This window comes from Bufo bufo, chromosome 9 (assembly GCF_905171765.1).
Source record: "Bufo bufo chromosome 9, aBufBuf1.1, whole genome shotgun sequence".
In the NCBI taxonomy this organism is placed as follows: Eukaryota; Metazoa; Chordata; class Amphibia; order Anura; family Bufonidae; genus Bufo; species Bufo bufo.
In genome coordinates, this window is record NC_053397.1 from 12,622,377 (window position 1) to 12,650,250 (window position 27,874).

The 27,874-nt window shown below is 46.7% G+C and overlaps 2 protein-coding genes across 2 annotated transcripts in view; one reads left to right on the forward strand and one right to left on the reverse strand.

The window, feature by feature from the left end:
• Positions 1-143: 143 nt before the first annotated feature.
• On the forward strand, positions 144-16,203 carry CHCHD4 (coiled-coil-helix-coiled-coil-helix domain containing 4). Its single transcript, XM_040408221.1, has 3 exons — positions 144-240; positions 10,009-10,107; positions 15,724-16,203. The coding sequence occupies exons 1-3, from the start codon at positions 219-221 to the stop codon at positions 16,017-16,019; spliced, it is 417 nt and encodes a 138-aa protein (XP_040264155.1). The 5' UTR covers positions 144-218; the 3' UTR covers positions 16,020-16,203.
• Positions 16,204-18,985: 2,782 nt separating this feature from the next.
• Positions 18,986-27,874, reverse strand: part of LOC120979415 (netrin-4-like) — a 44,997-nt gene continuing 36,108 nt past the window's right edge. The window contains exons 6-10 of the mRNA XM_040408163.1: positions 23,631-23,844; positions 23,415-23,548; positions 22,759-22,827; positions 22,240-22,410; positions 18,986-19,937 (exon numbers count right to left, since the gene is read on the reverse strand). Coding sequence (XP_040264097.1) covers positions 19,801-19,937; positions 22,240-22,410; positions 22,759-22,827; positions 23,415-23,548; positions 23,631-23,844 — 725 coding nt within the window. The 3' untranslated portion in view covers positions 18,986-19,800. The remainder of the gene's footprint in view (positions 19,938-22,239; positions 22,411-22,758; positions 22,828-23,414; positions 23,549-23,630; positions 23,845-27,874) is intronic.

The window sequence follows — 27,874 nt, forward strand, 5'->3', positions numbered from 1 at the left end:
CTGTCCTTTCTGCGATATTTGTCTTTTGGTTATGCTTTAGGGACAGGGCATGATGCGGCCGGCTTCGGAATAAGGCAATCCTCCTTTATAGGCGGGTTTACTGGGGACAGGCAATCTGGAGGACAGCCCCATTCGGGGGCTTTTTGTGGTTCCAGGGTCGCTCGGAGTGACGTCAATAGAGCGCGCGGTGCCGGGCGCAGTGTGTGAGAGCTGCAGCCATGTCCTACTGCAGGCAGGAGGGTAAGGACGGGCAGGTGGGGGCAGGTGGTCTTGGGGACGGGATGGGGGGACCGAGAGCGAGGCAGCGGACAGGGAAATGGTGGCTGACGGCCAGGAGAGGGGCAGGTGGGTAAAGCAGGCACGCTAAGGGTTAATGCAGTTCAAGGGCATCTTCTTTCACGGTGCACTAATCATTCCCAATTGCCATGGTGAGTGGTTCCCATTCACAGCAAGCAGAGATATTGAAAATGGCAAGCAGTTGACTGCTCACAGCTGAGGCTTTGTTGCAGTGGTATCCAGTCTGAACAATCCCCTGTGATATAAACCGCTTGGACTCCGCACTGATACATAATAATAATAAAATGTATTTATATAGCGCCACCATAATCTTCAGCGCTTTACATGTTCATAGGGTTCATGTACAAAACAAAAGTAACTGGATAATGTGCAACTGAAAGACTAGGAGTCCGGGCCCTGCTCGCAAGAGCTTACAATCTATGAGGAGTTGGGGTGACACATAAGGTAGTTGATTGTGATAAGTAGGATTTGAGCCATTATTGAACTGACAGGAGCGGTGCCGGCCGATCTGCTTCGGGTTTGGGACTAATAGAGGATCGAGTTCAGGCCAGAGGAGTTGGGAAGGGGGGAATAGTCAGTTTAGGAAGCTTGATAAGCCTGCCTGAAAAGAGGTGTTTATAAGGCACGTTTGAAGGTGAAGTTGTGGATTGACCTAGTATTCCGGGGCAGAGTATTCCAGAGAGTAGGTGCAGCTCGAGAAAAGTCTTGAAGACGGGAGTGAGAGGTACGAATTATGGAGGTTATTAATCTTAGGTTGCTAACAGAACGGAGAGCAGGAGTATGGTGGTAGATGGGGAGGAGATGTATGGAGGTGCAGCACTGTGGAGAGCAGGAGTAGGGTGGTAGATGGAGGTGAGGGAGGAGATGTATGGAGGTGCAGCACTGTGGAGAGCAGGAGTAGGGTGGTAGATGGAGATGAGGGAGGAGATGTATGGAGGTGCAGCACTGTGGAGAGCACAAGTAGGGTGGTAGATGGAGATGAGGGGGGAGATGGATGGAGGTGCAGCACTGTGGAGAGCACGAGTAGGGTGGTAGATGGAGATGAGGGAGGAGATGTATCGAGGTGCAGCACTGTGGAGAGCACAAGTAGGGTGGTAGATGGAGGTGAGGGAGGAGATGTATGGAGGTGCAGCACTGTGGAGAGCAGGAGTAGGGTGGTAGATGGAGGTGAGGGAGGAGATGTATGGAGGTGCAGCACTGTGGAGAGCAGGAGTAGGGTGGTAGATGGAGGTGGGGAAGGAAATGTATGGAGGTGCAGCACTGTGGAGAGCAGGAGTAGGGTGGTAGATGGAGATGAGGGAGGAGATGTATGGAGGGGCAGCACTGTGGAGAGCACGAGTAGGGTGGTAGATGGAGATGATGGAGGAGATGTATGGAGGTGCAGCCCTGTGGAGAGCACGAGTAAGGTGGTAGATGGAGATAAGGGAGGAGATGTATGGAGGTGCAGCCCTGTGGAGAGCACGAGTAGGGTGGTAGATGGAGATGAGGGAGGAGATGTTTGGAGGTGCAGCCCTGTGGAGAGCACGAGTAAGGTGGTAGATGGAGGTGAGGGAGGAGATGTATGGAGGTGCAGCACTGTAGAGAGCACGAGTAGGGTGGTGGATGGAGATGAGGGGGGAGATGGATGGAGATGAGGGAGGAGATGTATGGAGGTGTAGCACTGTGGAGAGCAGGAGTAGGGTGGTAGATGGAGGTGAGGGAGGAGATGTATGGAGGTGCAGCACTGTGGAGAGCAGGAGTAGGGTGGTAGATGGAGATGAGGGAGGAGATGTATGGAGGTGCAGCACTGTGGAGAGCAGGAGTAGGGTGGTAGATGGAGATGAGGGAGGAGATGTATGGAGGTGCAGCACTGTGGAGAGCACGAGTAGGGTGGTAGATGGAGATGAGGGAGGAGATGTATGGAGGTGCAGCACTGTGGAGAGCAGGAGTAGGGTGGTAGATGGAGATGAGGGAGGAGATGTATGGAGGTGCAGCACTGTGGAGAGCAGGAGTAGGGTGGTAGATGGAGATGTATGGAGGTGCAGCACTGTGGAGAGCAGGAGTAGGGTGGTAGATGGAGATGTATGGAGGTGCAGGAGTAGGGTGGTAGATGGAGATGAGGGAGGAGATGTATCGAGGTGCAGCACTGTGGAGAGCACAAGTAGGGTGGTAGATGGAGGTGAGGGAGGAGATGTATGGAGGTGCAGCACTGTGGAGAGCAGGAGTAGGGTGGTAGATGGAGATGAGGGAGGAGATGTATGGAGGTGCAGCACTGTGGAGAGCAGGAGTAGGGTGGTAGATGGAGGTGGGGAAGGAAATGTATGGAGGTGCAGCACTGTGGAGAGCACGAGTAGGGTGGTAGATGGAGATGATGGAGGAGATGTATGGAGGTGCAGCCCTGTGGAGAGCACGAGTAAGGTGGTAGATGGAGATAAGGGAGGAGATGTATGGAGGTGCAGCACTGTGGAGAGCACGAGTAGGGTGGTAGATGGAGATGAGGGAGGAGATGTTTGGAGGTGCAGCCCTGTGGAGAGCACGAGTAAGGTGGTAGATGGAGGTGAGGGAGGAGATGTATGGAGGTGCAGCACTGTAGAGAGCACGAGTAGGGTGGTGGATGGAGATGAGGGGGGAGATGGATGGAGATGAGGGAGGAGATGTATGGAGGTGTAGCACTGTGGAGAGCAGGAGTAGGGTGGTAGATGGAGGTGAGGGAGGAGATGTATGGAGGTGCAGCACTGTGGAGAGCAGGAGTAGGGTGGTAGATGGAGATGAGGGAGGAGATGTATGGAGGTGCAGCACTGTGGAGAGCAGGAGTAGGGTGGTAGATGGAGATGAGGGAGGAGATGTATGGAGGTGCAGCACTGTGGAGAGCAGGAGTAGGGTGGTAGATGGAGATGTATGGAGGTGCAGGAGTAGGGTGGTAGATGGAGATGAGGAGGAGATGTATGGAGGGGCAGCACTGTGGAGAGCTTTGTGGGTGAGAAGTTTGAACTGTATTCTGTGGTGGATGGGCAACCAGTGAAGTGACTGGCACAGACTAGTAGCATCAGTGTAGCGGGTGGATGGATAGATGAGCCTGGCTGCAGCATTTAGGACAGACTGAAGGGGGAGAGTTTAGTGAGAGGGAGACCGGTTAGTAATGCGTTGTAGTAGTCAAGGCGAGAATGAATCAAGGCAACAACAAGAGTTTTTGCCATTTTCACCATAAGAAAAGTGCAGATTCTGGTGATATTCTTGAGGTGCAGACGACAAGAGCGTGTAAGTGATTGGATATGGGGAACAAAGGAAAGATCAGAGTCAAATGTGGCCCCAAGACAGCAGGCATGTTACACAGGAGTTATGATAGTGCTGCAGACCGAAATTGAAATATCAAGTTTAGGTGAGTTAGTAGATGAGGGAAAGACAAGAAGTTCAGTATTAGATACAGAGAGGACATGATGTTAGAGACAGCTGCCAGACAATTACTGGTGTTTTGGAGTAAAGCAGGGGTGATGTCAGGGGATGAAGTGTATAGTTGGGTGTCGTCAGCATAGAGATGGTATAGAAAGCCAAATCTGCTAATAGTCTGTCGGATGGGGGCTGTATAGAGGAAGAAGAGTAGAGGACCTAGTACTGAGCCCTGAGGAACGCCGACATCAAGAGGGAGAGGAGAAGAAGAGCCAGCGAATGATACACTAAAGGAGCGGCCTGAGAGATAGGAAGAGACCCAAGAGAGGGCAGTGTCCTTAAGGCCAATTGAGTGGAGCATGGTGAGGAGGAGTTTATGGTCTACGGCATAGAACGCTGCAGAGAGATCCAGCAGAATCAGTAGAGAATAGTCACCATTTCTTTTTGCTGTCAGGAGACCGTTAGACACTTTAGTAAGGGCAGTTTCTGTAGAGTGAAGAGGGCAGAAGGCAGATTGTAAGGGGTCAAGAAGAGAGTTTGCAGAGAGATAGCTTATTAAGCGAGTGTAGACAAGACCTTCAAGGAGTTTAGAGATGAAGGGGAGGTTTGTAGTTAGCAGCACAGGTCGGGTCAAGAGATGGTTTCTTTAGTAGTGGGGTGATAATAGAGTGTTTGAAAGAGGAGGGAAAGATACTAGAAAAGAGAGAGAGAGGTTAAAAATTGTAGGTAGGTGAGTGATGACAGCCGGGGAGAGGGACTGGAGGAGGTGTGATGGACTAGGATCACTGCTACAGGTCGTGGGTCAAGAAGAAGAGAGAAGCCTGGAGATTTCTTCCTCTGTTATAGGGTCAAAAGAGGAGAGAGAGCATGTGGAGGAATTGGAGGGAGGAGGATTGAAATTATTTGGGGACTGGGAGATAATTTCCCGCCGGATACTGCCAATCTCGTCTCTGAAGTAGATGGCCATCAGCGCAGAGGTCAGTGACAGGTTCTGGAACTTTAGAGCTTAGAAGGGAGTGAAAAGTGTCAGAGTCGTTTTGGGTTATTTGAGTGAGGAGATGAGAGGTGAAGTACTTTTGTTTGGCAATGTTGAGAGCCGAGTTGTATGTTTTGAGCATAAATTTATAACAGAGGAAGTCTGCTGATATTCGCGATTTTCTCCATGAGCGTTCTTCACATCTGGAGCAGCGCTGGAGAAGACGTGTTTCAGGTGTGTGCCAGGGCTGCCGCGTTCTGTGTCGAGAGGGTCGGATTGATATTAGAGCGACTTCATCTAGGGTGGTTTTGAGGGTCTGGTTGTAATGATTGGCAGCCACGTCTGGACAGGGGAGGGAAGTGATTGGGGTAAGAGCTAATTGTAGGGTGTTAATGAGTTGCTGGCAGTTAATGATGTGTAGGTTTCTCTAAGTGTGAAAAGTAGGATTGTCATGAGAAGAGTGAGAGGTCTTTATGGTAAATGAAAGAAGATTGGGGTCAGAAAGTGGGAAGGATAAGTTACTAAAGTTTGAGACTGAGCAGTGACGGAAGAAGACTAGATCAAGTACAGTTGCAAGAAAAAGTATGTGAACCCTTTGGAATGATCTGGATTTCTGCACAAATTGGTCATAAAATGTGATCTGATCTTCATCTAAGTCACCACAATAGACAATCACAGTCGGCTTAAACTAATAACACACAAAGAATTAAATGTTACCATGTTTTTATTGAACACACCATGTAAACATTCACAGTGCAGGTGGAAAAAGTATGTGAACCCTTGGATTTAATAACTGGTTGAACCTCCTTTGGCAGCAATAACTTCAACCAAATGTTTCCTGTAGGTGCAGATCAGACGTGCACAACGGTCAGGAGTAATTCTTGACCATTCCTCTTTACAGAACTGTTTCAGTTCGGCAATATTCTTGGGATGTTTGGTGTGAATCGCTTTCTTGAGGTCATGTCACAGCATCTCAATCGGGTTGAGGTCAGGACTCTGACTGGGCCACTCCAGAAGGCGTATTTTCTTCTGTTTAAGCCATTCTGTTGTTGATTTACTTCTATGCTTTGGGTCGTTGTCCTGTTGCAACACCCATCTTCTGTTCAGCTTCAGCTGGTGGACAGATGGCCTTAAGTTCTCCTGCAAAATGTCTTGATAAACTTGGGAATTCATTTTTCCTTCGATGATAGCAATCCGTCCAGGCCCTGACGCAGCAAAGCAGCCCCAAACCATGATGCTCCCACCACCATACTTCACAGTTGGGATGAGGTTTTGATGTTGGTGTGCTGTGCCACTTTTTCTCCACACATAGTGTTGTGTGTTTCTTCCAAACAACTCAACTTTGGTTTCATCTGTCCACAGAATATTTTGCCAGTACTGCTGTGGAACATCCAGGTGCTCTTGTGCAAACTGTAACCGTGCAGCAATGTTTTTTTTTGGACAGCAGTGGCCTCCTCTGTGGTATCCTCCCATGAAATCCATTCTTGTTTAGTCTTTTACGTATCGTAGATTTGCTAACAGGGATGTTAGCATATGCCAGAGACTTTTGTAAGTCTTTAGCTGACACTCTAGGATTCTTCTTCACCTCATTGAGCAGTCTGCGCTGTGCTCTTGCAGTCATCTTTACAGGACGGCCACTCCTAGGGAGAGTAACAGCAGTGCTGAACTTTCTCCATTTATAGACAATTTGTCTTACCGTGGACTGATGAACAGCAAGGCTTTTGGAGATACTTTTATAACCCTTTCCAGCTTTATGCAAGTCAACAATTCTTAATCGTAGGTCTTCTGAGAGCTCTTTTGTGCGAGGCATCATTTACATCAGGCAATGCTTCTTGTGAAAAGCAAACCCAGAACTGGTGTGTGTGTGTTTTATAGGGCAGGGCATCTGTAACCAACACCTCCAATCTCATCTCATTGATTGGACTCCAGTTGGCTGACACCTCACTCCAATTAGCTCTTGGAGATGTCATTAGTCTAGGGGTTCATATACTTTTTCCACCTGCACTGTGAATGTTTACATGGTGTGTTCAATAAAAACATGGTAACATTTAATTCTTTGTGTGTTATTAGTTTAAGCCGACTGTGATTGTCTATTGTTGTGACTTAGATGAAGATCAGATCACATTTTATGACCAATTTGTGCAGAAATCCATATCATTCCAAAGGGTTCACATACTTTTTCTTGCAACTGTATATTGCCCTGTTCATGCGTGGCAGAGGAAGTAAGTTGTGATAGGCCAAGAGAGGAGGTTAAAGTGAGTGGCTGATGGGGGGGGGGATAGGGTCATCAATGGGGATATTTAAATCACCCATAATAAGAGTTGGTGATTCAGAAGATAGGAAGTGAGGAAGCCAAGCTGCAAAGTGATCTAGAAATTGGTGGAGGGAGCTTCCCCTTAGGCCTCATGCACACGACCGTTGTGTGCATCCGTGGCCCTTGTCCCGTTTTCCGTTTTTTTTTTCGCGGACCCATTGACTTTCAATGGGTCCGTGGAAAAATCGGAAAATGCACCGTTTAGCAGCCGAGACCGTGATCCGTGTATCCTGTCCGTCAAAAAAATATGACCTGTTCTATTTTTTTGACGGACAACGGTTCCATTCAAGTCAATGGGTCCGTGAAAGAACACGGATGCACACAAGATTGGCATCCGTGATCCGTGGCCGTAGGTTAGTTTTTATACAGACGGATCCGAAGATCCGTCTGCATAAAAGCTTTTTCATAGCTGAGTTTTCACTTCGTGAAAACTCAGAACCGACAGTATATTCTAACACAGAGGCGTTCCCATGGTGATGGGGACGCTTCAGGTTAGAATATACCAAAAGAACTGTGTACATGACTGCTGTGGCCGGCCCCCCCCCCCCCTCCCTCCCCTGTAGTTAACTCATTGGTGGCCAGTGGGCCCCCCTCCCTCCCCTGTAGTTAACTCATTGGTGGCCAGTGCGGCCGGCCCCACCCCCTCCCCTGTAGTTAACTCATTGGTGGCCAGTGGGCCCCCCTCCCTCCCCTGTAGTTAACTCGTTGGTGGCCAGTGGGCCTTCTCCCCTCCCTCCTAATTAAAATCTCCCCCCTATCATTGGTGGCAGCGGAGTGTACCGATCGCAGTCCCAGTTTAATCGCTGGGGCTCTGATCGGTAACCATGGCAACCAGGACGCTACTGCAGTCCCGGTTGCCATGGTTACTTATCAATTTGTAGAACCATTATACTTACCTGTGAGCTGCGATGTCTGCGTCCGGCCGGGAGCTCCTCCTACTGGTAAGTGACGTCCGGCCGGGAGCTCCTCCTACTGGTAAGTGACACGACCTGTCACTTACCAGTAGGAGGAGCTCCCGGCCGGACGCAGACATCTACAGGGGAGGGAGGGGGGCCCACTGGCCACCAATGAGTTAACCACAGGGGAGGGAGGGGGGCCCACTGGCCACCAACGAGTTAACTACAGGGGAGGGGGGGGGGGGGGGCGGCCGCACTGGCCACCAATGAGTTAACTACAGGGGAGGGAGGGGGGCCCACTGGCCACCAACGAGTTAACTACAGGGGAGGGGGGGGGGGGCCGGCCGCACTGGCCACCAATGTGTTAACTACAGGGGGGGGGGCTGCCCCCTGCTGCCTGGCAGCACCTGCCAGGCAGCAGGGGGCAGTCATGTACACAGTTCTCAGTATATTCTAACCTAAAGCGTCCCCATCACCATGGGAACGCCTCTGTGTTAGAATATACTGTCGGATTTGAGTTTCACGATGTAACTCAAATCCGACGGTATATTCTAACATAGAGGCGTTCCCATGGTGATGGGGACGCTTCAAGTTAAAATATATTAACTCCTGACTTTACATTGAAAGTCAATGGGGGACGGATCCGTTTGAAATTGCACCATATTGTGTCAACGTCAAACGGATCCGTCCCCTTGCATTGTAATTCAGGACGGATCCGTTTGGCTCCGCACGGCCAGGCGGACACCAAAACGACTTTTTTTTCATGTCCGTGGATCCTCCAAAAATCAAGGAAGACCCACGGACGAAAAAACGGTCACGGATCACGGCAAAACGGAACCCGTTTTTGCGGACCGCAAAAAAATACGGTCGTGTGCATGAGGCCTTAGACTGTGTCTATATTTATAGGAAGTGTGATCACAGAACTAGGGGTAATTTAGCTCATTAATCATTAATTAATCACTGACGTAAGGCGCATGAGAAGAGACGCCATATGTAGGATCTGGACGGGCCATAAAGTCACTACAGATCGCAGGCATTACAACACTCAAGTGGAAGAGCATCTCTAGGACTAATAACAAGGATATGAGATTGTAACAAACTACCAGGACAGCCGAAATAGAAGATCTCTGCTTGCTGTGAGCGGGCTCAAATCTCACACATACGTAAATGCGTGTTCATAGCGGAGGGTTTGTTACAGTTGTATACAGTCTAGACAGTCATTTCTGCAGACTGATACATTTTACCTGAACTGATACATTGTAACAAACTATCGGGACAGGAGGGAGATTTGTGCTGAGGATGTTTCGCTCACAGGTTTGTCTAGGCTGGATACAAGTGTAACAAACCCTCAGCTGAGTTATTTATTTTGTATGGAGTTCAGCCTCTGGATGCAAGTATGTTCCTGTTCTTGGACAGTTCTACATATTATGTACTTACTCCATCATTTCAAGATCTGTGTTTGCTGTCAATGTATGGGAGTAACGCGAATGCTCGCCGCTAAGGATTTGTTCCCATGGCAGCCAGTCTAAATAATCCTCTGTCACCTAAACGCATCTACTGCACAAATCTCTTTATGGTCCTGATAGTTTGTTACAATGTATCAGTCTGAACTCCAGGCTGTGTGCATCATAGGGGATTGACTGGGCTGGTTACAATTGTAACAAATCCTCAGCTGTCAGAAGTATGTTAGGATGTTTATTTTTTTTGCTCCTGGATGCAAACATGAATGCTCTCATTCTTTGACAGCAAACTGAGATCTTGGATGGTGAGGAAATACTTGACATGTGTCTGGCCTGTCACCTAGCGTCCTGGGATTACTGAATGCTATATGTGCCTAATTATGGGACAGTAAAGGGTACGGCCCAATGGAGCTGCGAACCAATGGGTGCAAAATCGTGTCCCCCTTAGTGGCCACGGGTGGTCGCCGGGAAATCTGTGTGACCGTTTCTGTGGGAGCTGTACATCTGTCATTAGGTGGTCGCCGTTTCAGACTTCTGAATGGCAGATCAGCCTAATTATACAGTTATAATGGAGCTTAGAATTATACAAAGGTCTGAAGGTTCTGACTGTACACTATAGAATAGGCACAGTCCTCATCCAGCAAAAAGAGGGTTAATAAAGATGTATCCTCTTCCAACGTCTTTTCTGATTTGTTCCAGGAAAGGACAAAATTATCTTTGTAACCAAAGAAGATCACGCGACGCCGAGCAGCGCAGAGCTCATCCCCGATGACCCCAACGATCCATATGAAGACCAAGGTTGGTGATGTGTTATACAGGGTCCGAGGTGTGGAACATCTGGTGGGGTCCTACAGGTGACCAAAGTACTCTAAAGGGCATCTGTTTGTACCTATGATACCAGCTGACCTGTTACATGTGCACTTGGCAGCTGAAGGCGTCCGTGTTGCTCCCATGTTCATATGCGCCCGCATTGCTGAGAAAAAGGATGTTTAATATATGCAAATGAGCATCTAGGAGCAACGGGGGCGTTGCCATTACACCTAGAGGCTCAGCCCTCTCTGCAACTGCCGCATCCTCTGCACTTTGATTGACAGGACCAGGTGTAATGATGTTTTCACTGCCTGGCCCTGTCATAGTGCAGAGGGTGCGGCAGTTGCAGAGAGATCAGAGCCTCTAGGTGTAATGGTAACGCCCCTGTTGCTCCTAGAGGCTCATTTGCATATATTAAAACATCCTTTTTCTCAGTAATGCAGGCACATATGGACATGGGACCAACACAGACGCCTTCAGCTGCCGAGCGCACATGTAACGGATCAGTGTCAGAGGGACAAATCTGCTGCCTTTTATTTCATGTAACTTTAATAAGATTTGTCATGCGTCCAATGAGGGTCTAGTGACATCACAGTGTGCCTTGTAGCAATGAACCAGGCCCGCAGAATGTCTGTACAGCCCTGGCAGTGAAGGGGTGTGTGGAGGTTGTCAGAGCGTGGAAGCATGGTAAAGGGGAACCCTGAAGCTTGGTCCCTGTAAAATAAAAAGTTCTGCAACTTTCTAATAGTCTGTGGGGGAGATTTATCAAGACTGGCACTTTCTGCAGCAGCCTTGATATCCCCTTCGCTGCAGGAGGGTGCTTCTAAGGCCTCCTGCACACGGCTGTGCCATTTTTTGCGTTCCGAAAAAAAACGGAAGCCGCCCGTGTTGCCTTCTGCAATTTGTGGAATGGAACAGGCGCCGGCAATATAAATGCCTATTCTTGTGCGGACAAGAATAGAACATGTTATATTTTTTTAGCGGGGCCGCGGAACGGAGCCATGGATGCGGACAGCACACGGAGATCTGTCCGCATCTTTTGCGGCCCCATTGAAGTGAATGGGTCCGCATCCGAGCCGCCAAAACGGCGGCTCGGATCCGGACCTAAACAACGGTCGTGTGCATGAGGCCTTATCCTGATCCTCCGGCAGTCCGTGCGCCTAAACTCTGAGCTGCCATCAATTTCTTTCAAAAAAACTAGCGTGAATAAAGATAAATTTGTTGCGGCTGCTGGCCACTCCCCCTTCCTGCTCTTGCCACGCCCCTTTCGGAAAAGTGGCATAGGTGGCCTAAAAAACACACAGTTTGCGACTTTTTGGCCTTTGACGAGGCTGCAGCGCTCACCGGATCATCGCAGCCTCCTTAGGCTACTTTCACATCTGCATTGTTAATTCCGCTTTTGAGATCCGGCAGAGGATCTCAAAAATGGAATTAAATGGATTTGTGTCCTTTAATAAATCTGGATGCGTCCGTTTTGGCCATAAATCAAAACTAAACAAACTGGATCCGGTATGAAAATCATTGTAAGTCAATGGGCGCCAGATCCAGTTAAAAACAAAAAACAAACCAGATCCGGCACTATTGACTTAAATTGATTTTCATGCCAGATCCGGTTTTTCCGTTTCGCACACATGACACTAAAGCACACCTGGCAGCAGTTTTGTGTCCGGCACCAAAACGGAACGGATGCTTACTCATTCATCCTGATTAGTTTTGTCCCTATTGACAGTGAATGGGGACAAAACTGAACCGTTTAATTCCATTTTTTAGATTCTCTGCCGGATCTAAAAATGCAGATGTGAAAGTAACCGGGGGAGGGATCAAAATAAATCAAATACCCTCCGACTTGAAATGAAGTTGCGCCACATCAGCTACACCTTTGTGCAACTCGGGACATTTCTAGAGAGTCGCCATGTGGCTCACTATTCACTAGCACACAGACGCAGTTCGGTCTCTTGCCTCCAGAGGGCAGCATTAAGACGCTTTCCCTTTCTCCTTTGGGGCGTTGTGTATGACAGAACCACCCAGTCCACCCTCGGCAGACTTGGCACCGGCGAGCGGCTTAAAATGACTCATTGGACGTTTTTGCCTCCAGACTGAGCAGGTTGCAAACAGAAAATAAAAACTATTTGCTGCAAAGAGTTAAATTTGAAATGGACCCTGATCCAAAAACCAGATTATCCCATGGTGCAGAGTCAGCGGATGTCTCTAACCATGTCCTGGTATGGGAGGCACGTACCCGCGGATTATCTGTACGTGTTGATTAAAGGGGGCGGGGCTACAGATGCAGGATGATTCGCCGCATGGAGATTGACGAGGCCGCATTCTGCATGAAAGTCATCTTAGGCTGTTGGGGCATGCTGGGAGTTGTAGTTTTGCAAATTTGTGCTATCCTGTCATGTCACCTCTCTGCTTCTGAAATCGAGCTACGTCTCCTTTTTTTCTCCACTCACGTCCAAAGAGAGAGCACAAATCTGCAAACAGTCCTGTGACCTGACACGTGAGACCGCGCTGTGCGACTGCCGTCCAGGCCCCCACAACGCACCGCTCGCTCAGAATTCTGAATTCAGCTTTGTGTGTGAATGGAGAATAAAGCACGATAAAAAGGGTTGTCTGGGCTTTTAATATTGATGGCCTATCCTCAGGATAGGTCACCAATATCAGATTAGTGGGGGTCCGACACCTGGGACCCCTGCCGATCAGCTGTATGAGGAGTGTGCATGTGCCGTCTCCCGTCTCTCTTCCTGCTCGCTGCTGTCTTTGGCAAAGCAGCGGTGAACAGGACGGGGCAGAATCAGCGGTGATCAGCGCCATCGCCCCATACAGCTGATCGGCTGGGGTTCTGGGTTCCGGACCCCCACCGATCTGATATTGATGACCTATCCTGAGGGTAGGTCATCAAAATTTAAAAGCACGGAGAACCCCTTTAAAGTGGTTGCCTCACTTCATACACTGGTGGCATATCGCCAGGGTGTCGGTCAGGTGCAGGCCTCACCTCTGAGACCCGCACCTATCTCCAGAATGGGTGAACAAAGGGAAACCGTGCATGAGAGGGAAACCGTGCATGAGTGGCCACCCTCCGTTCATTTCTATGTGACTGCCGAAAATAGGCGAGCGCGCGTCCGTTTTCATTGAAATGAATGGAGAACATGACCAGGGCGCCCTCCTTCAGTTTCACGGGCCCGTTCTGAAGATGGGTGTGGGTCTCAGAGGTGAGGCCGGCTCCTGTCTGACATTGGTGGCTGAAATGACAAAACCCCTCTAAAAACTCCTTACGAGAGAAGAAAAGTGAGAGGTTTCCGAAGATCTTGTACATTTTCTGTAAATGTAACCGCAGGAACTTTGTGTAAAAGTGGAGATTTCCTTGAAATCTGGCCGTTGCTTTATATACCGTGGCTATAATTTGTGACCTCATCATTCACCATCCAAGGTCTGAGGGTCTTGCTTCCGAGGTGACAGACGGGTTTTGAAGGGTTAATGCCATCCATCATTGGCTGACTGCTCCTGAAAGGACTGGTGTAGCAGGCGGGCTGCAGCTGGCAGCGAGACATGAATAGTCGAATTCATCCTGCCCGTCACTCGTATCGGGCGGGGGGGGGGGGGGGTCTGCAGGGTGGGAGATATTGTCTAAAGCTGCCACTGACCTCGAAGAGGTTGAAAGCATGGCTTGGCATTACAGAGAGCTTTGTGTGTGTACGGCATTATGTCACCAGCAACCTTAACCGCAGGTCAGTGGGAATTACTACAAGGGGCTGCGGCCGCCCCTCCTTCCTCCCAGGGGATGGATAACATGTGGGCGGTACAGCGCCATGACCTCCTGGATGCTCGGGCAATGTGGGCACTGTCTGGTATGTGTGCCCATGCTGCCTAATGTCATATAGAGGTGCAGTTTATACTGACACTGTGTAAGAAGGTAACGAGTAACCACAAGGACAGAAGTAAAGCGAGTAAAATCACGTTTTCATTCTGCAGGGACTGGAAGAGCTGCGCTGGAGGAGGGGGGGGGGGGGGGGGGACAGGAGCTCAGAGCAGCTACCAAGATCAAGAAAGATGGTCTTGTAAATTGATGAGATATTGTTAGGACAGGGATCCAGCTGCTGTGAAACTACAACTCCCAGCATACAAACATGCTTGTCTGTTCTCACAACTCTCATAGAAGTGAATGGAGCATGCTAGGACTTGTAGTGCCCGATGCTGATCCCTGTGCTAGGAGCTAGTGTCAACCAGTAAATGCTAGCCGGGGGGGGGGGGGGGGGGGGGGGGGGGGGGAGCTGAAGCTGCAGTTTCTCTGTGAGATGCATGCTGTGAGAGGGGAGGAGGAGCAACAGCAGGTTGGATAAGGACTTCAGAGCTATGACATCACATCATCGGGAAGAGCCGACCCACTGAGCAGGGACAGACAGACAGACAGATCAAATGCATTTGCAGAAGCAAAATTGTCTTAAAGGGCTTCTGTCAGCCCACTAAAATCGTTCTCTGCTGGCCCTGCCTGTTTTCATTCAATATCTGGCGCCTGCGCCGCGGCCGTACCTATCTTCAATCTGCGCAGGCGCACTGAGAGGCGGCCACCCACTCGGCCGCTCCATCCTCAATGCGCCTGTGCCGATGACGTCACATCTACACCCGGCGCAGGCGCATTGAGGAGCGAGCGGCCGAGTGAGTGGCCGCCTCTCAGTGCGCCTGCGCAGATTGAAGATAGGTACGGCCGCGGCGCAGGCGCCAGATATTGAATGAAAACAGGCAGGGCCAGCAGAGAACGATTCCCTTCCCTGGCCCTGTCAATCCCAATGCGGAGGGGGGGTCATTAGGATCGGAGGATGCGGCTGCTACCAGCAAGTAGCCGCCCTACTTGCTGGTAGCAAGGTAATTTACATATTATAAAAATAGCGTTTTATCAAATTCTACTAAACGAAAATTATTATTTTACTTATGTATGCAGAGATCGCAGTGTAGGGATTATTATTAAACAAAAAAAAAAAAAACGGTTTAGTGGGCTGACAGAAGCCCTTTAAACTGACATTTTCATCATATAAATTGATAGTATATATTGCTAGGAGCTAGTGTAAACCATTGAGTGCCGGGCAGGGAGGAGGGGGGATCACGCTGCAGTTTCTCTGTGAGATGCATGCTGTGAGAGGGGGAGGAAGAGCAGCAGATTGAAGAAGGGCTGCAGAGCTCCTAACATCACAGCAGGAGGAGCACGCCCACTTAGCAGAGACAGACAGATCAAATGCATTTGCAGAAGGAAAATTGCCTTAAAGGGACATTCTCATCTTGTAAACTAATGGGATTTTGCTAGGAGTGTCAGCCATTTAATGCTAGGCAGTGAGGAGGGGGGGATGGAGCTGCAGTTCCTCTGAGAGATGCATGCTGTGAGAGGGGTGGAGGGGCACCAGATTAGATGAGGGCTGCAGAGCTATGACATTACACCAGGAGGCGCCCCACCGCTGAACAGACACGGAGACAGATCAGATGCATTTGCAGAAGGGAGGAAAAAGACCCAAATCTGTAGATTACACGCAGCATGTCGACTGGAGCCTGTGCAGCGGGGATTCTGCTTAGTAGTGATATGTGACCATTTCTGCCTCCGCTCTTCTCTTACAGGTTTGATTCTTCCCAATGGAGACATTAACTGGAATTGTCCGTGCCTGGGCGGTATGGCCAGCGGGCCGTGCGGGGAGCAATTCAAAGCGGCCTTCTCTTGCTTCCACTACAGCCAGGAGGAGGTCAAGGGCTCAGACTGCCTGGAGCAGTTCCGGGCGATGCAGGAGTGCATGCAGAAATACCCCGACCTCTACCCCCAGGAGGACGATGACGAGGAGGACAACAAAGACAAGCAGAGTCCAGAGCCAGCGCCTACGGAGACTTCCCCTGTGGCGGCGGTGGAGTCATCCAGCTAATGCAAGAGAAGAAGGGGGGAGAGAGAGGGGCACAGCCTCCAAGAGTTTACCTCCTTCCGTTCTATGGACCATGTCATCCAGAGCTGCCCTTCTGTCTGATGCAGGGCCCTGCAGGAGCATGATAGCTGGAGATCACTGCTAACCCTGTTAGAGCATTTCCCCTTTAAGAAAAGGTAAAAAAAAAGTTCCATTTTAACCAGTTCTTTGCTATATCTGATTCTGGGAAAGCTGGGTTACTACCCATTTGGACACCTCCTCACTCGGCTTTCCTAGTGGCCCAGCATGGCAGATCTATATTCCTCTATTGCTTGATAACGCGACAGATTTGCCATTTAGGGGGTTTGGAAAGCTGGGTGGTGGTAAGAGTGGCCACATCGGCGACCACCCAGCTTTTCCGGAAATGGATATAACGAAGAGACCCTTTTGGAGGGACAATCGGGGAACAGTCTGCTTTATTGTGGGAGTTTTCTGTTACTTTCCTTGGTTCCTGTTCGCACCTCGCTATCTTTTCAATGGTCCCCTATGGGGGATGGACACAACGAAAATCAGTAGAAGGGAAGACCGCCCCCGCCTGTGCCTCACACCTGCCGCTGCCGCCTCTCCTCCCAGCTGCACTGAATTTACTAGACTCCTTACCTGTGGATGGCGACCTGAATATATTAAATCTCTTTTTACCTTCTTGCAAGATTCCTCGATGATCGTTTGTAACTTCTTTGGTTTCTTCTAGAGCAGCGGCTGCAAAACTACAACTCCCCAGCTGCAGGCAGTCAGAGTATCCTGGGAGTTGTAGTTTGCAACTGCTGGAGAACCAACGGGTGGTGACCACTGCTATGGACTGGACAGTTGCCTTGGTGGAGAAGTCGTCTGGGACTCCCTGATGTGTGGGGGAAGGGGAGTGACAGCCATTGAGACCACTGGGGGCGTTTTCAACTTAACCTTTGCAAATTTCAAATCTACTTTTATTTTTCAGTTCTTCGCCATTTTCAAGATCTCTGCTTACTGCCTGTGAAAGGGAACAGATGCTGAAATCCAATCTTAACTTACTACAGCTGAGGGTTTGTTACAATTGTGTCCAATCTAGACAGTCCTCTGTGAGCTAAACACAGTAGCTGCACCAATCTTTCTCCTGTGAGTTTGCTACATTGTATCAGTGCAGATAAAATATACACGTGCGGAGTCCTGCCTGTGATGCTTTCGGAGGAAAACAGCAGAATAAGGCTACATGCACACGACCGTTCAGTTTTTTTGCGGTCCGCGTGCTGTCCGCATCCTTTGCTTCCGTTCCGTGGCCCCGCAAAAAAAAATATAGAATGTCCTATTCTTGTCCGTTTTGCAGACAAGAATTGGGATTTATAGAATGGGCCGCCCGTTCCGCAAATTGCGGAAGGCACACGGGCGGCTTCCATTTTTTTTTTGCGGATTGAAGTGAATGGGTCCGCACCCGATCTACGGCCGTGTGCATGAGGCCTTAAAGGGGTTTTCTGAGATTTAAATACTGATGACCTATCCTCCTGCGACCAACCTTTGGGACCTCGTCCAATCTTGAGAATGAAGGGGCTGCCTTGCTGGGGCAGAGCTGTGTCCCCCTTGTAGGCTTTCCTTTCACAGCTGTGCCCCAGATTCACTTACATACTACAGCGGGGGGGGGGGACACCACTTTGCAGGGGTGCAGCATTATACCAGCACTGTGGACTTCTTATTCTCACGATCTGCGGGGGCCGCTGAGGTTGGACCCCATTGACTATAAAGTGATACACCATCACATTAAAAGATGGGAGCGCCCCTTTAAATCTACACATACTGTTGGGTAACTTTGTAAATACTTTAAATGTCTTGTAACGATTAGATGTTACGTTCTATCTTTTATGCACAGAATGACTCCAGAGCTGTATTCGTAAAAGGGTTTTCCAGGATTTTAATACTGATGACCTACCCTCTGGATAGGTCATCAGTATCTGATCGGTGGGGGTCCGACACCCTGTACCCCCGGCGATCAGCTGTATGAGAAGGCACCGATGTACTGCAAAAGGAAAGCCTACAAGGGGACACAGCACTGCTCCAGTGAGGCAGCCCCTTCATTCTAGAGATTGGCTGGTGCCCACCACTCATAGCGTCCCTTTATCAGTTCTTTAGATGAAACCTCTATTGTGTTATGTCCAGTGTCAGATGTGCGGGGTGCTCTGGACTTCTTGTATCATGCTTCGCCCCCTTTGGTCATGCACTTGACATAACACGGTATACATTTAAAGGGACACTCCAGACAGAGCCGATACGGACACCCATGGCAGTCCTGTGTGACCGTCCAAAACCCGGGGCCCTACCTGAAGATTGACAGCCTGCTCCTCACTGACCTCCAGGTATTCTTCATGGTGAGGAAAGGTGGAAATCAGTGCATTTTATAGTTTATGATGGGGAGAGTAGTGCTCAGAAGGCAGTATCACACAGGATAGGATTAGATACACAGCTCAGAAGGCAGTATCGCACAGAATAGGATTAGATACAAAGCTCAGCAGACACTATCACACATTATAGCATTAGATACAGCAGACAGTATCACACAGGATAGGATTAGATACACAGCTCAGCGGACAGTATCACACAGGATAGGATTAGATACACAGCTCAGCGGACAGTATCACACAGGATAGGATTAGATACACAGCTCAGCAGACAGTATCACACAGGATAGGATTAGATACACAGCTCAGCAGACACTATCACACATTATAGCATTAGATACAGCAGACAGTATCACACAGGATAGGATTAGATACACAGCTCAGCAGACAGTATCACACAGGATGGGATTAGATACACAGCTCAGCAGACAGTATCACACATGATGGGATTAGATACAGCAGACAGTATCACACCTGATAGGCTTAGATACAGTGTCTAAGTAGCTCACAGTCCCCACAGGTTATCTGATAATATTAATCACTCGCCTTCAGTCAGAAGTGTTTAAATAACTTTAATTTACATTTAAGTACAAAAAATGGGGGGTTCTAGCCGTGCTCTGCTGGGGTCGTCATCGGACGAGCAAAGAAAAAAACAAAAACGGAAGCAAATAGATATATACAGGAGGAAGACTCCGAGCTCAGATCCTCTATAGGAAGAAAGAAAAGCTAGGGGTAGGCGTCATACCCCAAATCCCCCCCCCCCCCCCCAACCCCCCAAAATTTAACCTGATCCTGGCTGAAGACTCCGTGGCAAACAAAATACTCAATGGGGGAAAAACAGAACATCCCGATTGGCTGTCATCTCATGAATACTCATTCAGGCTGTGCCCACGACCCAAAAGAATCATCGTAGGGCACAGACAGACTGACAAGGGACACTACCAACCCCCCCCCCTGTATCTCCATCTATTGATCCCTGTTTTCAGCCACACATCGGGATGGGCCCCCACATTGCTCCAGTGCAGAGACGTTTACATCCATAGGTGTGACTGATAGCAGCCGCTCCTCTTAGAAAACTGCTGTACTGTTCCTTTAAAATTTCCTTAAAGGGCCAAGTTAGTCTTTGGTTGCATGCACGTTATTTAGCGTCTCAGGTCGATGATCTCCACATCCAGTGTGTCCTCCAGACGTCGACCTGCAGTCATCACAGAGCTCCCGCCATTGTGAAAGCAGCCGCCGGTGACTCTTCACCGATCCCCAGGGGAAGAAGCTCAGCCTGAGAGTTCCCTGTGTACAGAGTGAGATCTACGCTACTGCCAGATGAATAGAAGAGAGAGTCTGTAGGAGAAAACCCTCAAGGATCGAGTCGACTCCTCCAAGACCTATTTGCAGCCGGAGCGGATGAAGTCAATGGCCTGCTTGGCCCAGGTCGCCTTCCAGGGCTTTACCAGACTGTTCATGTTGACCAGTAACTTGCTGTTTCGGATGTCCTCCGGTCCGGCTATAAGGTAGTCCACGCCTGGAACACAACACATAAGACATCAGTTCGCCCTATGATGAGGACAAATCTGACCCCAACACTGTAACAGAAAACCTGCTCCGAGCAGGCTGGAGAGGCAGAGTGATTCCAGATCCTGCCTGATACATTGTAACACACTAATAATGAAAGTTCAACTTAATTTACTTGGTGTATCAATTCTTCACTATTTCAAGACCTCTGCTTGCTGTCAGGTAATGTAAGTTTTCTTGAAAACAAAAAAAGCATTACACATGAATGGGTCAAGTAATGCACGGACGTGCCATCATGCTTAGTCCTCCAAGGAATAACAGTCTTTGTAGCCCCCTCCTCTATTTAATAGATGAACAGGGGGATGCATTGTACCCCCCACCTCATAACTCATTACTGTGTAATAGCAGGAAAATCCCATCTTATAGAACACACGGTTAACTCAAGCTCAGAATTAGGCATACAATGGCCGGCGTCTGCGACCCTGGCGCTCCGTGGGGTGAGAGCTGCACATGAACGGCTTGATTCATGCAGTTCAACTTGTGGAATGAGACTTTTGGATAAGAGACAGAAGCAACTGATCTTGTGTGCCGAACAGGCCAGACCTGCCCCGAACAGAAAGGACACTGTCTGTCAGCAATTTCTGGGAGAGAATGAAATGCTGGCATTCACGGCAAGGCTGCCTGTCCTGACCCTTTAAGTACTGGATGAGACTGGCACAATGTGTGGCACGAGCCTGCGCCCACCAGGCGGGTTCTACTTCCTTGGTAGCCCTTGGATGAGCTCAATAAAATCCTTCTCTGTTCATCCAGCACTTGTCTTCTGCCTCATTCTCAAGGTTGTAAAACAAACATTTTATCTATGGTTTCGTCTTTTTCATCATCAAGTAAATCCAGAATATTGTGATGAGAAATTGCTTTATATATTTGTATAGCTTTCTGATACAGAGCTCCAAATCACCTGCATAGACACAGAATTAAATTGTAAATTTCTTTCTTCCTGGGGCCAATAGGGGAAGCTCCAAGTCCCCTACATAGACACAGAATTAGATAGTAAAATTCTGTCTTCCTGCAGCCACCACTAGAGGGAGCTCCATGTCCCCTACATAGATACAGAATTAGGTGGTAAAATTCTGTTTTCCTGCAGCCACCACTAGGGGGAGCTCCAAATCTCCTACAGACACACAGAATTAGCTAGTAAAATTCTGTCTTCCTGCAGCCACCACTAGGGGGAGCTTCAAATCTCCTATATAGACACAGAATTAGATGGTAAAATTCTGTCTGCCTGCAGCCACCACTAGGGGGAGCTCCATGTCCCCTACATAGATACAGAATTAGGTGGTAAAATTCTGTTTTCCTGCAGCCACCACTAGGGGGAGCTCCAAATCTCCTATATAGACACAGAATTAGATGGTAAAATTCTGTCTTCCTGCAGCCACCACTAGGGGGAGCTCCAAATCTCCTACATAGACACAGAATTAGATGGTAAAATTCTGTCTTCCTGCAGCCACCACTAGGGGGAGCTCCAAATCTCCTACATAGACAGAATTAGACGGTAAAATGTTGTCTTGCTGTGGTCACCAGTAGGGGGAGCTTTAAATCTCCTACATAGACACAGAATTAGATGGTAAAATTCTGTCTTCCTGCAGCCACCACTAGGGGGAGCTCCAAATCTCCTACATAGACAGAATTAGACGGTAAAATGTTGTCTTGCTGTGGTCACCAGTAGGGGGAGCTCCAAATCTCCTAGATAGACAGAATTAGATGGTAAAATTCTGTCTTCCTGCAGCCACCAGTAAGGGGAGCTCCAAATCTCCTACAAAGACACAGAATTAGATGGTAAAATTCTGTCTTCCTGCAGCCATTAGTAGGGGGAGCTCCAAATTTCCTACAGAGACACAGAATTAACTAGTAAAATTCTGTCTTCCTGCAGCCACCATTATGGGGAGCTCCAAATCTCCTACAGAGACACAGAATTAGATGGTAAAATTCTGTCTTCCTGCAGCCACCATTAGGGGGAGCTCCAAATCTCCTACAGAGACACAGAATTAGATGGTAAAATTCTGTCTTCCTGCAGCCACCACTAGGGGGAGCTTCAAATCTCCTACATAGACAGAATTAGACGGTAAAATGTTGTCTTGCTGTGGTCACCACTAGGGGGAGCTCAAAATCACCTGCTTAGATACAAAATTAGATGGTAAAATTCTGTCTTCCTGCAGCCACCACTAGGGAAACTCAGGCGCTTACTTTTTATTGCGTGAGCTGTACAAATCTGTCTGCAGTGAGCTCCCCCTAGTGGTGGCTGCTGTCGTTACCTGGGTTAAGGATGGGGCAGGTGCAGCCACGATTGGTCCACGACTCAGGATAGATGCTCCGATTGTTCCGGCCAATTTTCACCTTCCCCGATTTTAGGATTTTTCTCACTTTCACCACCACCTCTGCATGTGTTCCTTTATCGTGTGCCGACAGGATCCTTGCTTTTATAACTGCCAGAGAGAACAGATGTACAACAATGGCGTTTTCTTCTCCAGTCATATCCAAAGCTGAATTCAGAATTCTCCCGGTTGCCGGGTAGCAATGCTGTTGGTGCAGGTCAGTTGACAGTTAGAACTCAACTGTTAGGGCAAAGTGTCAACCAGCAGAATTGTGAATGCAGCTTTGGATGTGACTAGAGTACGAAACAATATGAAGTTTTTTTTTATACATTTTTCAGATTCTTGCTCAATCTAGTTTTGCATTTTCAGGTTCTCAGGTCAAAAATGTTGGGAATTTATCATAATTTTACTATCGTTAAAGATCTGGAGGGTGCGGTAACATCCGATCCCCCCACTTACCATACGCATATTTCATCTGGCAGAAATCCGTTATGCTCCCCAGCATCCGCTCCTTGCACACACACTTCTCTGGAGGACACGCGTGACGTGCCAGGTACATGTAAGAGAATACAGGACGTCAGCTGAATGGGTAACAAGGCCTGGGGGGGACTACAAGTGACAGCATGGCTTGCAGCAGTGTTGGGTTGTGTAGTTCACCACATCTATTGGAAGAACTGAACTTGGATCTTTTAAAGGAATTCTATAGGATAATATAAATTGTGCCGTCACATACTGGTACGTCTTAAAGTGACAAATCAAGACCAGAGAAATCAATAAACTGAACAATTTTGCTGCTGCAGCGCCCCCCACAGGTCAGATACTAAATATTTTCCCCATTGAACGCTATATGAAAAGCTTATATTTGCAACAACTTTCCAATTTCAAGTTCTTCTCCATTCACATCCAAAACAACCTAAATACAACGGGTCAGCCCTGCGTCCCGTGATCCAGCTAGGCTGTAAACTGTGCATCCGTCATGTGATCTCCCACCAGGACACCAGAAGAATTCAGAATTTTGCTTTGGATGTGAGCAGAGAAGAAAACATGTTAGCAAAAGTCAGAATTTAGCTTTAGATGTGATAATCCCATAATCTGTGGTTGGCGACAGGGTTTACCTGGGTGTCGCAGAGCTGAAAAGCCCTGTTCACTTGTCCACCTCCAGTCGTCTTCGCTCTCATTGGCTGGCGAGTCTATGATGTCAGGAATCCTTCCACCAATCGGAATGTTTAGATAGTGCTCATTGTCGCTGCTGCAAAATCATGGAGCAGTGACATCATCAGCAGGATTTATGACATCATTTATATTTCAGGTGATTCTATAATCTAAGGTACCTGTTCCGACATTCCCCTGTGTCCGGGTCGCAGTCCCCCGCACAGTCACAAGGGCGGCAGCCGTGTTCTCCAAACCCCCGGTATCCCCTCAAGCAGTGATCACAATATGGACCGGCCACACCCGGTTTGCAGTAACAGAAACCAGTTTTGGGGTGACATTTCCAACTTCTGTTCAGTGTTCCGTTCACTGACCCAACAGCATTACAGGAGCATTCTGTTGTGTGAATGATGAGAGTATTATAGTAGGTATATTCTTGTACATAGGAGGCAGTATTATAGTAGTTATATTCTTGTACATAGGAGGCAGTATTATAGTAGTTATATTCTTGTACATAGGAGGCAGTATTATAGTAGTTATATTCTTGTACATAGGAGGCAGTATTATAGTAGTTATATTCTTGTACATAGGAGGCAGTATTATAGTAGTTATATTCTTGTACATAGGAGGCAATATTATAGTAGTTATATTCTTGTACATGGGGCAGTATTATAGTAGTTATATTCTTGTACATAGGAGCAGTATTGTAGTAGTTATATACTTGTACATAGGAGCAGTATTATAGTAGTTATATTCTTGTACATAGGAGGCAGTATTATAGTAGTTATATTCTTGTACATAGGAGGCAGTATTATAGTAGTTATATTCTTGTACATAGGAGGCAGTATTATAGTAGTTATATTCTTGTACATAGGAGGCAATATTATAGTTATATTCTTGTACATGGGGCAGTATTATAGTAGTTATATTCTTGTACATAGGAGCAGTATTATAGTAGTTATATTCTTGTACATAGGAGCAGTATTATAGTAGTTATATACTTGTACATAGGAGCAGTATTATAGTAGTTATATTCTTGTACATAGGAGCAGTATTATAGTAGTTATATTCTTGTACATAGGAGCAGTATTATAGTAGATATATTCTTGTACATAGGAGCAGTATTATTGTAGTTATATTCTTGTACATAGGAGGCAGTATTATAGTAGTTATATTCTTGTACATAGGAGGCAGTATTATAGTAGTTATATTCTTGTACATAGGAGGCAGTATTATAGTAGTTATATTCTTGTACATAGGAGCAGTATTATAGTAGTTATATTCTTGTACATAGGAGGCAGTATTATAGTAGTTATATTCTTGTACATAGGAGGCAGTATTATAGTAGTTATATTCTTGTACATAGGAGGCAGTATTATATTAGTTATATTCCTGTACATAGGAGCAGTATTATAGTAGTTATATTCATGTACAGTCGTGGCCAAAAGTTTTGAGAATGACACAAATATTAGTTTTCACAAAGTTTGCTGCTAAACTGCTTTTAGATCTTTGTTTCAGTTGTTTCTGTGATGTAGTGAAATATAATTACATGCACTTCATACGTTTCAAAGGCTTTTATCGACAATTACATGACATTTATGCAAAGAGTCAGTATTTGCAGTGTTGGCCCTTCTTTTTCAGGACCTCTGCAATTCGACTGGTCATGCTCTGAATCAACTTCTGGGCCAATTCCTGACTGATAGCAACCCATTCTTTTATAATCACTTCTTGGAGTTTGTCAGAATTAGTGGGTTTTGTTTGTCCACCCGCCTCTTGAGGATTGACCACAAGTTCTCAATGGGATTAAGATCTGGGGAGTTTCCAGGCCATGGACCCAAAATGTCAACGTTTTGGTCCCCGAGCCACTTAGTTATCACTTTTGCCTTATGGCACGGTGCTCCATCGTGCTGGAAAATGCATTGTTCTTCACCAAACTGTTGTTGGATTGTTGGAAGAAGTTGCTGTTGGAGGGTGTTTTGGTACCATTCTTTATTCATGGCTGTGTTTTTGGGCAAAATTGTGAGTGAGCCCACTCCCTTGGATGAGAAGCAACCCCACACATGAATGGTCTCAGGATGCTTTACTGTTGGCATAACACAGGACTGATGGCAGCGCTCACCTTTTCTTCTCCGGACAAGCCTTTTTACAGATGCCCCAAACAATCGGAAAGAGGCTTCATCGGAGAATATGACTTTGCCCCAGTCCTCAGCAGTCCATTCACCCTACTTTCTGCAGAAGATCAATCTGTCCCTGATGTTTTTTTTGGAGAGAAGTGGCTTCTTTGCTGCCCTTCTTGACACCAGGCCATCTTCCAAAAGTCTTGGCCTCACTGTGCGTGCAGATGCGCTCACACCTGCCTGCTGCCATTCCTGAACAAGCTCTGCACTGGTGGCACTCCGATCCCGTAGCTGAATCCTCTTTAGGAGACGATCCTGGTGCTTGCTGGACTTTCTTGGACACCATGAAGCCTTCTTAACAAGAATTGAACCTCTTTCCTTGAAGTTCTTGATGATCCTATAAATTGTTGATTGAGGTGCAATCTTAGTAGCCACAATATCCTTGCCTGTGAAGCCATTTTTATGCAACGCAATGATGGCTGCACACGTTTCTTTACAGGTCACCATGGTTAACAATGGAAGAACAATGATTTCAAGCATCACCCTCCTTTTAACATGTCAAGTCTGCCATTTTAACCCAATCAGCCTGACATAATGATCTCCAGCCTTGTGTTCGTCAACATTCTCACCTGAGTTAACAAGAAGATTACTGAAATGATCTCAGCAGGTCCTTTAATGACAGCAATGAAATGCAGTGGAAAGTTTTTTTTTGGGATTAAGTTAATTTTCATTGCAAAGAAGGACTATGCAATTCATCCGATCACTCTTCATAACATTCTGGAGTATATGCAAATTGCTATTATAAAAACTTAAGCAGCAACTTTTCCAATTTCCAATATTTATGTAATTCTCAAAACTTTTGGCCACGACTGTACATAGGAGGCAGTATTATAGTAGTTATATTCTTGTACGTAGGAGCAGTATTATAGTAGTTATATTCTTGTACGTAGGAGCAGTATTATAGTAGTTATATTCTTGTACATAGGAGGCAGTATTATAGTAGTTATATTCTTGTACATAGGAGCAGTATTATAGTAGTTATATTCCTGTACATAGGAGCAGTATTATAGTATTTATATTCTTGTACATAGGAGCAGTATTATAGTAGTTTATATTCTTGTACATAGGAGGCAGTATTATAGTAGTTATATTCTTGTACATAGAAGGCAGTATTATAGTAGTTATATTCCTGTACATAGGAGCAGTATTATAGTAGATATATTCTTGTACATAGGAGCAGTATTATAGTAGTTATATTCTTGTACATAGGAGCAGTATTATAGTAGTTATATTCTTGTACATAGGAGCAGTATTATAGTAGTTATATTCTTGTACATAGGAGGCAGTATTATAGTAGTTATATTCCTGTACATAGGAGCAGTATTATAGTAGTTATATTCTTGTACATAGGAGCAGTATTATAGTAGTTATATTCTTGTACTTAGGCAGTATTATAGTAGTTATATTCTTGTACATAGGAGGCAGTATTATAGTAGTTATATTCCTGTACATAGGAGCAGTATTATAGTAGTTATATTCTTGTACATAGGAGGCAGTATTATAGTAGTTATATTCTTGTACATAGGAGCAGTATTATAGTAGTTATATTCTTGTACATAGGAGCAGTATTATAGTAGTTATATTCTTGTACATAGGAGGCAGTATTATAGTAGTTATATTCCTGTACATAGGAGCAGTATTATAGTAGTTATATTCTTGTACATAGGAGCAGTATTATAGTAGTTATAGTCTTGTACATATGAGCAGTATTATAGTAGTTTATATTCTTGTACATAGGAGGCAGTATTATAGTAGTTATATTCTTGTACATAGAAGGCAGTATTATAGTAGTTATATTCCTGTACATAGGAGCAGTATTATAGTAGATATATTCTTGTACATAGGAGCAGTATTATAGTAGTTATATTCTTGTACATAGGAGCAGTATTATAGTAGTTATATTCTTGTACATAGGAGCAGTATTATAGTAGTTATATTCTTGTACATAGGAGGCAGTATTATAGTAGTTATATTCCTGTACATAGGAGCAGTATTATAGTAGTTATATTCTTGTACATAGGAGCAGTATTATAGTAGTTATATTCTTGTACTTAGGCAGTATTATAGTAGTTATATTCTTGTACATAGGAGGCAGTATTATAGTAGTTATATTCCTGTACATAGGAGCAGTATTATAGTAGTTATATTCTTGTACATAGGAGCAGTATTATAGTAGTTATATTCTTGTACATAGGAGGCAGTATTATAGTAGTTATATTCTTGTACATAGGAGCAGTATTATAGTAGTT